This window comes from Tetrao urogallus (assembly GCF_951394365.1).
Source record: "Tetrao urogallus genome assembly, chromosome: 7".
NCBI classification, from domain to species: Eukaryota; Metazoa; Chordata; class Aves; order Galliformes; family Phasianidae; genus Tetrao; species Tetrao urogallus.
Window position 1 is genome coordinate 33,151,240 of NC_136820.1, and position 14,489 is coordinate 33,165,728.

Genomic DNA, 14,489 nt, shown 5'->3' on the forward strand with positions numbered 1-14,489 from the left:
ATGAGGGACAGTCAACAACAATGCTTTTTCACAACACTTTTTCTGTAGTAACTCCTTTTAAATGCCAAATAGTAAAGAGCTGCAGGCCATTATGCAAGTGGTATCTCTCTATGGGATATAATATTTAAGCCATGAAAACACCTTAGTAGAAGTTCAGCAGTTCTTTCTGTCAGGACTACTGGTATGCTCATAGTTGAAGCACATAGAACATCAAGTGATAATTGAGTGGCTACAGAAGCTAACAAGTTTTGGGAGAGCAGTAGAATAGATGAGAAAGGAGAAAGCAGAGAGGGAAAATAAGTGTGAATTTGAATGGTACTTTATGAAGACCTTAGGTGAGGAGAAATCTGTTCTCTAAATCTCTAAATCACAGTTCTCTGCTATGTTGTCAGCTGATATAGGATAGATTGACAGAGGAATGAAGTTCCTTTCCCCCCTCCCCCTTCTTTTTTTTATTATTTTGCAGTAAGTTTGCTAGTACTGTTGTTGCTTTGTTTCTTTATAAATAATTTCAGGTGCTTGTTAGTAAGCAGGTCTGCGAAGTTGATGAAGAAAGTCTTTTCCACTTTTCATCAGATAAGCAACCAGGTAGCAGCAGGGTGTCAGGGAGAGCGTCTGAATCTGAAGGAGCATGTGGCTGAGGAGTAAACCACCTGCTGCCAAAGGGATCAGGCATCCTGCAAGACTTGTATAGCGATGGCTCTTCTTAGCAAAGAGGTTTAAAAATAATTTTAAAGTCAACGCATCTTTCTAATTTCATTCTCATGAAGTAGTTATTATGTCTGTTTTATTTTCTAAAGTCTTCAGTTTTGAATGTTCGCTGCTTTCAGGTTTTTAAGTGCCAGAATTGTTCCTAGTTAGCTATTGCCAATTTCAAATTTAGAATAATGAGGCTTCAGTAAAAAATCAAAAGCAATGATTGAAATAGGTATTTGAAGTGGAGGACTCTTCATTTTGTTTTCTGCACAATATTGATTTTATTTTCTGGTGTTATTCCTTTCAGAGAGTGAATCTGTCCTTTGATTTTCCATTTTATGGCCATTTTCTACGTGAGATTACAGTGGCAACTGGGGGTAAGTGGCTTTCTAACCATTTACTTTGAGTAATTTGAGAAGAGTTTCTTGCAGTTATTTAAAATCCCTTTTTTTCTCCTACATATGTCAAGAGAAACTGCAGCATTTATTTCTTGTTTTCCAGAAGAAGAAAATAGCAAAATATCAGTATAATGGAAAACCTCAAGCTACTCAAATTTAACTGTTATAAAACCTTCTCAGTAGAAGACTATAGTATTAATGGCTTTCTGTTTAAGTATTCCAGTTGTGTGTCTATGTCTGTAGCATTTGCACTTGTAGAGATAGTGCTGGAACCAAGACAAGTAGGGAAAACTTAGTGTGTTTGGACTGCATGAGGCAGAGGATTTTCTATGTGATAAAGAGAAATGCTGATGGAAATATGTAGCTTGTCCTTTATCAGACAAGCTTGTTGTTGGGTGTGGCTGTGGTGCTGTGTAGTGTCTACTGCAATACCACGGTAGGTAAGAGGTATGATGCAGCCTAACCTCCTAGTCCTGTAGCTCTGTACGCCACTGGTGGCTCATGGCTGGGGTCTTGTCTTCCACCACCTCTGGCTGCTGTTTGTGCAGATCTCCTATTGTACGGACAGCCTCAGCACTTTCTTAATGCAATTCCCCTCCTGCCCATGCTCCTTGAAGGAGTATGGAGATGGAAGAGGAAACCAGAGGAAAATTAAATAATATGGAAGAAATCAAATAAGCAAATAGAGGAGTAAAGATCAGAAGGTAGAAAAAAGAGAGGCAGAAGGAAGCATTGCAGAGAATCACAATATCCTCTCATCTCTAACATGTTCAGCAGGTTCACAAATTCTAGCTGGTGGAGCTCTGCTGAGAGATACAAGAGGACAAGAAACAAATACAGAAGTTCCTGTTGCCAGAACTAATCCTAGTCCCTGGTTAAGTTTTCTGCTTCTGATGTTGTGTGTAATCAAACATGTGTCACTGGAGCTCTGAGTAGGGAAGGTACACCTAAAAATTTCAGGGGGGGACAGAAACCAGAGCTTCAACAAGAGTAGGAGGAGTGCAGGTTGCTGACTGACACTGTGTTAGGGTCTCCATTTTTGTTTCTAAAGTAGAAGAATAGAATAGGTGAACAGAGTTGAAAAAAGTCCAATATTAAATGGTCAATTTGCAGTCAAAAATTAAATAAATAAAAAAAAAAAAAGCAGAATTATAGGTTGACTTCAGTATTAAGGCATTTTCTTCTTGGCCAGCAATGTTCTTGATGCTGAGATAGATCAGATGAGCTATAAACAACTGATTGTAATGCTGGGGATTGCCTAAATACCATTCTACACTTCTCATGTTTTGGCACTTGATCAATGACATGTAGTTCCATATCCTGTACTAGAGGAGTTCAATTTCTTGTGGTGTGAAAGAATGCAGTGGATGGGTGCTGCACAACTAAAGCAGCAGCAGTAGGAAGAATGTTCATTCTGTAAATGTTCCCTAATTCTTACTGCTGAATTTGATTCATGGAAGCATTTGAAGTTCACTCTTCAAGTAATTTCTCTATTACCAGTCTTAACTTTTAATAGAAGTCCTGAATCTTTACCACTTGTGTCATTAAAATGCTACATTCATCAGGTCTACCAACTGCTCCCAAAGACCTGAGAGTAAAATGAAGCTCCCAAGAAGAAATGTGTAATAGTAATTTGTGAGGAAAAAAATTTGGTGTAGAGAATTTCAAAATAAATAAAGAAATAAATACTTGCAGGCATATGTGCTTAACTGAAGTTTGCAACACTCCTTTCTGTTGCTATTAAAGGTAACGGAACTCTGATTGATAGTTCTGCTTTTTGTTTTTCTCTGCTTCTACTAAGTGCGATAGTACTGCAGTGAATAGATTATGGATTAATGTGATGCCAACTGGGACTTTAATATCAGCCCCTTTACTAAAGGCTGTTGACATTAGCACAGAGATACTGCTGTTTCTCATGTGTCACTCATTATTTTAAAAACTCAAAATTACATATGAAAAAGTAAGAACTTCAATGTTCACTCTTGATAAAGCTCTGTAACTGTAAGTCATCCTGTCCTTTCACAACAGGATGCAATTTAGGCAACTTTAAGACTTTAAAGAAACTTGGAGGAAAAGACAGACCTACATCAGTCAGAACACTCTGATAAATGTTCTGCTTTTGTTCTATTTGAAATTTTTGTTACGATAACTTTTTTGTGATTCAGCATGTCTTATATCAGAGTCACAGAATGGCTAGGTAGGCAAAAACCTCTGGGTCTATCTGTTCCAACCCCTGCTCAGGCAGACACCCAGAGCAGGTCACCGTCCAGGTGACTTTGCAAGATCTTCAAGGAGGAGGCTCCACAACCTCTCTGGGCAACCCAGGCTCAGGCACTCTCTCAGTACAGAAGTACTTCCTGATGTTTAGAGACAGAACCTCCTGTGTTCCAGTTTTTGCCCATTGCCTCTTGTCTGGGCACCATTGAAAAGAGCCTGGCTCCATCCTCTTTGTACCCTCCCTTCAGGTACTTATATGCATTGATTATATGCCTGAGACTCCTCCAGTCCAATTTTCTCCCCCTCTCCTGATAGGAAATGTGCTCCCTTGATCATTTTGGTGGCCTTATGTAAAGCAATCTTGAGTATGTCCATGTCTCCCTTGTATTGGGATTTCCAGAACTGAAGACAGTACCCAGGGACAGCCTCACCAATGGAGTAGAGGGGAAGTATCACCTCTTTTGACCTGCCTTGGCTGGCTTTTGGCTAATACGGTCAAGAGTACCATTCGCCTTTGTAAAGGTGAACGCACCTTGCTGACTCACATTCAGCTTAATGTCCACCAGGACCCCCTGGTACGTTTCTGCAGAGCCACTTTCCAGCTGGGTGGCTACCAACAAGTGCTAGTGCCTGGAGTTGTTCCTGTCTAGGTATAAGACTGTTCATTTCTCCTTGTTGAATTTCATGGGATTTTTGTTTGCCCCACCTCTCCAGGCTGCTTTACTTTAAAAGTAAATGGTAAGGATAGCCTCCAAGTGCTTTTTAAACTGTATAGTCTACTGTTTCTTAGCAGCTAACATTTTTACAGTGGCATTTCCATTATTGGAGTTTTGGAAGACTTTCAGAGGTTATTATGGAGTAAAAAAGAGTGACAAAGTTAACATGTACAGATCCCATATGTCAGATGTATGCTTCTTGGAGAACAAGATGGGATTAATTATGTTAATGATAACACTTCAAACTGTTTTTATCTCTAGCCACGAATTAAATAACCTTGTTAAGAGGAAAATTGAGGACAATGGCACATTAAATCCCTGACGCAATAGAAGTGGTTTCTTCAATTCTTCATGTAGGTTGCATAGTGGTGTAGTTTCCAAGTTACTTAAGATAACTTTGAAATTGTTGAGGTGTATACTCAACTTTTTTTTCTGTTTAGTGAATACTTATTAAGAACAGGGATTAAAAATAGTTAATTTGAGCACTCCATTCACTGTTGTCATCAGCGTATCTTTAGCAGGGCTATTTGCTTCATAATTAGAAGTTAAGACAGTTTGTAGTATTCTTATTAATTTAATTAGTGATTTGTGGTTCCTTGGCATGTGGACATCTCCCCAGGTTTTCATATACTCTGTTTTTAAAACATCCTCTTGTTCTCTTGTGACTTTCATTTGTAACAATGGAAATGCAATAGTGGATTTGTCATTAAAAAGAAAGCCATGTGTAATTACCTAAGAATCAGAGTTTTTCTCATAGGTAGCTATCAGCTTGTTCTGTTTTTTTTTTTTTGTTTGTTTGTTTATTATTTTAAGATTTCCAGAGCTGTTTCTGCTAAATTTTCTCTGTCTTTAGGGAGCTTTTCTAGACTGATCCATAGAATTCTGTCTTGACTTGAAATTTCTGACACTTAAATTGTTTGTTTTGATCCATCTGTCACATTTTATTCCCAAACAAAATGAGTTTTGCAAAATAGAAGTCAGTGCAAGTATTAATATGCTGATTATTACTGTATGCATGGTTGAATGGTTCTCTAGCAAATTCATCTCAGTTAATTATGATATTGTTATCAAAATGAATTGAAAAAAAATTGTTACTTCTTGAATGTGAGTTCCTGAAATTTTAAATGTAATTACTTTCAGCAAACTAAAAATGGAAATTAGATCTGTGAGCTAAATCCTGAAGTTAATTTTTCCACTTAACCTTAACTTGGCCAAGTAACTATTAATTTCCAAGTTGAAACTGCAGTGAAACATTGAAGCTTAGTTTGCTCTGGTATGTGAATGTATGGATTCCAACAAGATGAACTGTACCAGAATGAGAGGCTTTTAATGGTCAGAGGGCAGAATAAGTGTGAAGTTCACCTTTGGAGTTGCAGCAGTGTGTTAAGGAGCCAGGAACCCCATGAACTGAATGGGATGAAATATACTTACAAAGCATGTACTATCAGGAAGTAAACATTAACATAAAAGCAGTTGATTACTATTTAGTGAAGGTAAGTAAAAGGGCTAAGTGACACCGTTATTGCCTTGTGAAAGTTTAGCTGATGATGGGTTGATCACAGATAGTTGTGGAAAGGACATTTAAAGTGCATAGGGTCTGAAATAAGTCTGCCATAAGCTATGTCGTAGTCTGCAAATTTACAAGTCAAATGAATAAATTATATACAAAGGAAACAAATCATCTAGCTGTATTGACTTCTATATCAGTGTTGATCTACCTAAACTCATGTACAGCCAGGAGAGACATAATATAGTCAGCAGCCTATGAATACCAAAGGCAGACACTTCAAGGAGGTTGGTTGGTTGAGTTACATCCTGTGTTCAATTCTCTCTGTTTTGTTTACTCTCTCTCTTTTATATGTATGTATGCATGCGTGTGTCTGTATATGCTGCTCTGAAATTAGTGCCTCCTATTTATTATGTTGCCCCCACAACCTCAGAGGCAGGTGTTGGTGGTATGGCAGTAGAGAATGAACCTTTCTGACAGTTTTCCATTACATTCTGTTGCTGTGTGATGGATGGCAGCAGGGAAGCATTTTGACAAAACGGCATCTGACCTTGGAGTACATTTGAAGTAAAAGTGTGGAATTGAATTCCTCCATGTGGAAAAAAATTGCACCCATAAACACTTGTTGATGCTTCTGAAAACCAATCACTGGATGTGAGAATAGTGGGTGTAGTAGGTGGTGCATTTCAACTGCAATAACAGCGACCATGGGGAATCTCCACTGATGCAGATATTTATGAATGTAGCATATGGGTTCTTGTTTGTGACTGGCAAAAATGCACAGCTAACATTACTGACTACATTGAAAAGTAGTGTTATTGAGCTTTTAGTATCTGTTGTAGTTTCCATGGAAATAGGAGGCATTACTTTCAGAGCAACTTCTGTGTATATGTATGTGATACTAGAGAGAGATATTCTGAGATGAGGAGCTCAGATGTAGATGTTTATGTTTTGAGTGTGTTAAGGTGGGTTAATGAACTATTGAGTTATTTTACCAGCTAGCATGAAGGCAGCTTCAAAACTGTACACCTAACCCATACAGTAGCAAAAACATAAATGCAAATCAGGAAAATATATGAAACAAACAATTCAAAGATTTGCAGAGAAAAATACTGTTCAAAGTGTTCTTCATAGGCAGGCATTTTATGTAGGAATTGCAACGAGTAAGTTCTTTTAGAAAGCTTGTCAGGTGCTAAAACAAAGGTGGATAAAAAGGCACCTTGTAGGCAATTGAAATAGCCCCGAAAATATTTCAGATGTTTGATATGGCCAGGGATGTCAAATACAGTATGTATTGGACAAACATAGCTAAGGATGACAGAGGACTGATGCAGAGTCATAGCAGCAGGAGCAAAAAACTTGCAGTATGTTTTGATGTAGGGTAAGGATGGGTCATTTATACACCAACCATGTATTTCCTCATTTCTGTAGCTTATTGCTCAGAGTTCTGGAAATTAGACAGCTTGTCAGACATTTCCAGAGTATCCAACATACCCAAAGCCTTGATGCATCTCAGCAGAGCAGTCAGCTATTCCAGGCTGAGATTTTTGAGACAATGACTCCTTGTCATCTTGTGGGGAGTACCCTTGAGACTGGGGATTCATTGTCATGTAGTCTGGATGAAGCTGGAGCAAGCAGTTACATTTGTAAAGACTATGTTGAGAAAAGTTGCCAATAAAATAACAGCAGCAGTACTAATGTTTGATAAATGAGGCTTTGATGGAGGAACATCCTGAAACAGTAGGCCTTGACATTATTTGTAATAAGCATTAATATTACCATTAGTAAAGGCAGGATTATTGGACAAAATGAAATTACAATATTAAAATCTCACTGTGATCAAATAAATGTTAGCAATTTTCTGAAACTGAAATCAAGAATTCTTTGCATGGTCATGCCTAACATCAGTTTGTGTGTCTTTAAAAATATTTGTATTTATTAAAGAGGGGATCTAAGGTGACACCGCTCAGCCTTTCATCAAAACTGAAGATGTTTTACCTGCTACTGACCCAAAGTGACCTTACAGACACTGAAAATATTGAAATCCATTTTCCTTTGAAACCTGCTGTTATCAGAGCTTGCATCACTGATCTACTGCAAGGCACCTGAGCGCGGTTTCTCAACAGCTCACCAGCTGGAACAACAGATTCACAGTCATCTTTTATTCCCATGAGAAAGACTCATGTTTATTCCAGTATCAGACTGTTCAGAAGTGTGTGTATGATTTGTAACAGCAAAGGGAAAAATTTGAGTTAGCTAGCTAGTTAGCTGCTTAAATGTGTAATTTTTATATGTTATGAAGATTCTTTAGGGCATGGAGTGAGTAAACAAAAAATGGTATCCATGTTTAACTGTTCTTTTCCTAGACACCCCAGGAGGAATGCTATGAAAAATAATTGCCAAACTGGAGAGAATTCTAATGTAATTTTGTATCATGTTTTGCAACACTTTATTTTCAGGGAGTAAGAAAATGGAAAAAGGATATCTATGCTGCAGGAATAGGATAAAAGACTGAGGTTGCACTGCCTGAGCTCCATCTTTCTGTTTTGTCCCCCAGAGCAATAGCTCTGAGCAGGAAGGAAATCTGTCTTCCTGGGTGGTGTGCTAGAAGATGTAGAGAATGTCACTGTACTGAGTGGAGCATGTTATTACAGCCTGACAGAAATTTCTGGTTGTTCTGCTGCTCTGATCTCTTCAACAAAGGAGTCTCCAGGAAATGTGTTCACCCTTAATGAGGAGCAATTTGATAACAAAACTCAACCTATGGGTGACAGCTGTTAAATGGTAAGGGTGATATAAAGCAGGGTGCGTATCACAGTGTTTCTGGCCAAAATCAGTGACTATGACTACCATGTGTCTGTTGCAGGGGATCCTACTTGCCATCACCAGCAGGCAGCTTGCTCTGAAGGACTGTGGAAAGTTGCCTGTTGACTGCAGAGATCCATTCAGATAATTGCCCTTTTTAGCTCCTTACATCCTGTCTTTTTCTGAAGTATTGTATTACGATGCAGCTGTTAATATTTCTTCCTCCCTGTACAACTTTCTTTGTCTTTCACTCCTGGGACTAAGTGTCCCTTTCGGAACCACCTTTCTGTAAGGGCCTACCTTTCTATCATACCCTAGAAACTCTGCTTTGTCTTGCTTTCCATCAGCAAATTCTATTTCTGTACCTGCCCTTACGCTTTTTCTGTACAAGTTAGACCAGAAACAGTTAGGGCAAAGATAATGATAAGCTATGGGGGAGAAAAAAAATCCATACGCTTTGACATCACTCTGACCTTGACACACAAAGGCATTTGCCAGATTTGAACAGTGAAGTTTATTGGAAGTAGTTACACTGAAGTAGTAAGAAAACTTAAAATGACTACACTGGTATTTGTCTATGAGACTTTGATTCATAGAATGACAGATAATTAACCAACACATTTGTCTACATGGAATGTGAAACAAATATTTAAATAATCTTGCAGATCGGATAATAATAACTTGCATGGCTTAATGTTAAGGTAAATAGCCTACAGGATAGCCAGCTGAACAGCAGGGAATTGGTAGGTATATGCAGTGCCTAAGATAAAATTCTACAATAAAGAGTGGATTTATAGCAGCCATATCTTATGTTGTCTTATTAGTAGCATTACAAGGATTCAATAATATTGTGTTTTTACATAATAGTAAAAATTTTTCATGCATGACCATCCTGCATCTCCCACTAAATATAGTGTTTATTTGGTCCGTTATCTGAGTTTAAAAAGTAAACTTCATTTTGCTGCAGATCCAATAGACTTTGTAAAATCTGCTGTGGATATCCAGCCTCATAAAGTTTTATGTAGTTTTATTTTGTATTTTCTACCCTTATAGCTCTTTTATATCCTATTCTTAATGTATAAGGTGGATTAATCAATCACTGCAACCCCCAGTGGAAAAGTCATTTATGAAAATAAAAAATTATTTCCAAACCAAGACTCACCAATCGAAATCTCATGAGAATAGTGGATGAGATATTTGATTTCTAATTAGAGTAGGAAATTTCTTATGAAGAATGGGAAATTACAGAACTGTAAAGATTAGAAGGAATCTCTAGTCCAACCTCCTCGGTTAAAACAGTTTCCCTACAGTACACAGTAATCTACAATAGGTTACACAAAAAAATATCCAAACAGATTTTGAATGTCTCCAGGGAAGAAGATTCCAAAACCTCTCTGGGCAGCCTGTTTCAGTGCTCTGATGCTGTCAAAGTACAGATTTCTTTTTTTCTCATGCTCAGGTGGAGCTTCCTGTGTTTCAATTTTTGTCCATTGCCCCTTGTGCTGTTGCTAGGTACCACCAAAACAGGCCTTTTCTTGCTATGATACAGTGTTGCATCCGAATCATAGAATGGATTTGGTTGGAGGGGTAGTTCCAACCCACCTGCAATTTGCAGGGTATCCAGCCACCAGATCAGGCTGCCCAGATTGCTGTCCAGTCTGGCCTTGAGCATTTCCAGAGTTGGGGCAGCAACAGCCTATCTAAGCAATCAGTTTCAGTGTCTCACCACCCTCTGAGTAAAAAATCTGTTCCTAACATCTAACTTAAATCTTTCCCCTTTTAAAGCTTTGTCCTATCAGGCAGTGTAAAAAATCAGTTCCCCTCCTGTTTGTAAGTTCCTTTCAAGTAGTGGAGTAAATGGTATTTTGTTGTTGAAGTCTTGGACCTCATTAAGCGTGCTTGGTCCATAAAGCCAAGTATCATAAAATATTCTATATGTCTACTTCACAAAGTAAAAAATAGTTTCATATATATATATATATATATATATGCTGGCAGTTGGTCTCAAACTTTTAAAATATTTTTTCAAATGAGATCTTTCAAATCATGGATGAGTTAGAGACCAGTTGGGCTGAGAAATGTGTTGAATATGCAGCTCGTAATCAGTATAACTTATTTCATACAAGGACTACGCTAAATTGCAATATTTAGTAAGAGGTGGAGCATTATTATTTTGAATTCTTTCCAGTTACAATTTAAGTCTATCCTTTTCCAAAAAGTTAATGTACAGCTTTGACTAAAGCTTGGTTCTTTGTCCTCTTAAATAAGATTTGTTTTTAGAAAGCTCAGTTCTTAATAATAGCAACTAAATACAAAGATCTGTCACAGGCTTTTCAGTCTGTTGGTCCCATGTGCGTTAGAGTGAAGGCTCTGTAGTTTCTCAGAGGAAGGCTTCTGTAAATGGAAGATTAAGACTTTGAGTGTGAAATCATACATGTTATGTGATGCTATTGCTGGCAGGCACCATATAACAGTGCTGGTAGCTCACAACAACCAGGGGGCTTTGTCTCCTTTGTCTGTCTGTACCTGTAATAAATATATGTTCTTAATCCTAATATGATGATGAAATTTCTATTTTCTCTTATATTTATGGTTAATTCTACAGACTCCTGCATTGACTGGTTTGTCTGACTCATGAAGCCATTTAGCTTCATTTCTCACTCAGAGAATCTAATTTTATTTAAGTAATAAGGGGAAAGAATTACAAAAATCCTTGAAACAAAGTGTTAGTTTCCAACTTAGAATATCTTGGAAGATAAGTTTATTTTTTACCTCTTTTTCTGTGTTTCAAGCTTACTAATTCATTGGGCCATTGGCAGTTTGTTCAAAGCAATTGTAGCAGAAGTGTGGAGATTCTGTTTGCTGTGCAGTAAATCAGCTTGTTGTTGTCTTAAATAAAATTTTGAAAGCTTAGAGAGGCTTAATTAAAATCAGTGAAGGATTTAAAAATGAATACTGAAATCATTGTCGGAGAAATATAATTAGCAAAACAAATTGTGTCCTAAAACATTTCCAGAGCAGCCTGTAGGGACCCAGTGCCAATCCTTGCTGAGGAGAAGGCTGGAAATATTCTGGGGAAGCCATAAGACGACATCAAGAAAAAAAGCTGAAACCATCCTACTGCTGGTAGCTTGGCCCCACATTAAAAGGCTGTTTTGTCACTTAGTTTTACATGTTACCAGTAGCCTTATTAAAAAATAAATGTGATTTCTCTTCCTTGTTACTAAGCATCTGCTTTGTATCCAAAGTTACTGATTACCCATAATTTCCATTTCCTATCTGTGTTTCTGAGGTCTGCTGGAGAGCATGAAAAGAATGTGAATCAAACCATGTTAGCCTTTTTATGTTTATTACTTCACATAAAGTATTCTAATTTCCCTATTTGGGATCTGCTGATGTCAGAGGAAATGTCTACACCTATAATTTCACTAGGAACAGGCAGTATTGGGAATACAGATTATTCTAATATCTTGATGGTACTGCATTGTGGATGTGATAGCTGTCTTCCCTTTTGGCTCCTGGAGAAATTTAAGAAAAGCCAATTGCTACTCTACATTTAAAAGAGTACATGCAACTACTGTCTGAGTCGCATTATGAAAAATTACTTGTCCTTTTTCAGCCTCTTCATTATAATAGAATCTCTTTCTTGGCATCAACCTTGTGTCGAGCAGTCCTTGCTAAATTCATTACCATTGCAAATTGTCAGATTGATATCAGCCAGTTGTCTGAAACAAAGGGCTTTGAAATAGGTTACCATGTATCTTTGTCAGTTTTGGCCTGGGACCTAAACTGGAATCTAAATTTCTTCCCTCACTTCTCCTTACAATTTTTGCCTTGACTCCATTCCCATCCTTTCCTCCTATCAGTCATTTGACTGAGTGACATGCCCAATCTTGAAGCTTCCTCCTGCATATGCTTGCTCCTGAGGAGATCTTTCCAGATATAAGCAGGGGAGAAGAAACATCTATGATCAGCTAGTAGATTATTTCTGTGCTGAAGTGTTGATTTTGTTATAAGACTGTCATGAACGTTTGCAGGGTTAGAAAATGGAGTGTTATTATTTTTGTAGAATGGTGACCTCAAAAGCAAGCCATTGTTTTCATGTGCTTTATTTCCACTTAATTCAAACAGCTTCTTCATGTTTCTGAGCATTGATGGGACTATTAAAGCAGTTTTTATTTCAGGTCTATTACCACTAAGACCATATAACAGTAATAATTCCACATATGACTTCTTTCTGGTTGTGATGTGCAAGTAGATTCCTGGTTCAGCTTCCTAAGGCTGCTTGTGGCCATGCTTTTCTTGCATGTTTCCAGGAAATAAGATATCCAGAATGACTGCAAGTTCCTGCTCTGACTCACTGACAAGTCCTAATCTTAGCTACTAAAGAGTAGGGAATGAATAACCAAGGGTGTAGGCCCAACTGTGCATCTCCTTCAAGTGTTAGCAGATTCAAAGTTTTCTTGTGTTTTCCAGAGACAACACTGGCATAACTTGGTAGAAAGGATCTGCCCTGCGTTTCCTGTTAGAAGTGTTTTAACCTGAGCCATTGCTATACTAAATCTGTTCCAGCTGACATAGAGCATATAACTCTATTAACCAACCTGAAAAAAGAAAACCAGATCTTCTAAAACCGAATCACAACCTTTGATACCTAAGGGGCCAGTTATCTTGAAAAGTACTTTTGTAGCTATTTATTTACTCGAGTGGAAATGATTGTTTTTAATTTGAGGCTCCTATATGTAGTAGTCTGGGACAGATGTGCACGTCTGAGAGTAGTCTGACTCTAAAGACTGCTGAAGAATACTTGGATGTGGGTTGTTCTAAGAGTCAAAGGACTTTATTGGCTTGCTAAAAGTGACTCTGGCGTTATCCTATTGTTTCATCAAATAAGTTTTTATTAATATAAAAGGTTATTAACAGGATCGAGCTAGCTTGGTAATTGGTATAGCATGAGCTGAATGGCAGTAGATGTGGGATTCCATATATCTCAATGGGCAGATGCAGTGAAGCCAAATAAAGCAAGTTGTTATCAGGGTGTTATTTAGAAGTAGCTTGATAGTGCAATAAAAGTAAATTTCTGTACGCTTTTTTTTTTTTTTTTTTAACTGCAGTTTGTTTTCTGCTTTTATTCCTTATCTTATGTGGGGGAGGCATGAGGCATAAAAGAATGATATTATCTCAGGAATGTTCACTATGATTCTTAAATTCCATCTCTTTCAGTCCTGTGCATTAAATTACAGAATTTGCTTCTTTGGAGTAGTTTTCTGTGCTTTATAATTAAAAGAGATTATACATATTATCCTTTTTATTTTCAGATTTCTATCTCCTAATTTCTACCTGCCTAACAGAATGAATTGCAACCAGTATTTTAAGGTCAAAATTATGTTCTTAAACCATGAGTCGCATTTCATTCACAAAAGATGTTCTCTAATCTGTTAGACCTGGAGACTTTAGGGCCTCCTTAACATACGCAGCAATTATATGAAATGTACACCTTTTTTTTCCAAATAATGTGTTCCTACCTGCTGCTACTGCTTCATTTCCTTCACCTTAGCAGCTTTGAGCTGTAAATTGTTAAGTGTCAAATTGCAGTTATGTCAGCAATTATGTGACTCTCCTCCTCCCTCAAAAAGTCTATGTCCATGTTTTCAGGAAAAATTCTTCAGATCTTCTTGAAAACATATTATGTTTTCTTAGCTGTTCTACTAATTTCCTAGCTTCTTTTAAATAGTAACATGAAAGAAAAAGCCACTTTTTAAGTTGGAGGAGATACACTTGTACTGCCTTCAACATCCAGCCAACAGCTCAATCAAATGCACAAAAATCTCTCTTTAAAGAAAACTCCAAAGTTTTTACGACTTTTCCATAAAACCCGTAGGTTTTATGACCGTTTTAGTTATTAAGTCTAACTTCTATTATAAAAATGGGCTTTTTATAATACAGAAATGAGGAAGTTGTACATTCAGCTGTAAAAATGTCAAATAGTATTTGGCAATAATTCAAATGTATTCACTCAAGATGTATTGAAGAGTTTTGGTAGAACCACTTCTGTCCTTTGGTACTTCTGAGAACTTGGAATGTTTTTAAATCTTGCCCTACTTCTCAAAATGAAAAGTATAATTATTCCAATTTTTATAGACATATTTT

The 14,489-nt window shown here is 37.3% G+C and overlaps 1 protein-coding gene across 1 annotated transcript in view; it reads left to right on the plus strand.

The window, feature by feature from the left end:
- The window catches only part of PLXDC2 (plexin domain containing 2), a gene marked incomplete at both ends in the record, with an annotated part of 233,776 nt that overhangs the window by 136,176 nt on the left and 83,111 nt on the right, over window positions 1-14,489 (plus strand). The window contains one exon of the mRNA XM_079538477.1: window positions 1,004-1,073. Within this exon, the coding sequence (XP_079394603.1) occupies window positions 1,004-1,073 (70 nt within the window). The remainder of the gene's footprint in view (window positions 1-1,003; window positions 1,074-14,489) is intronic.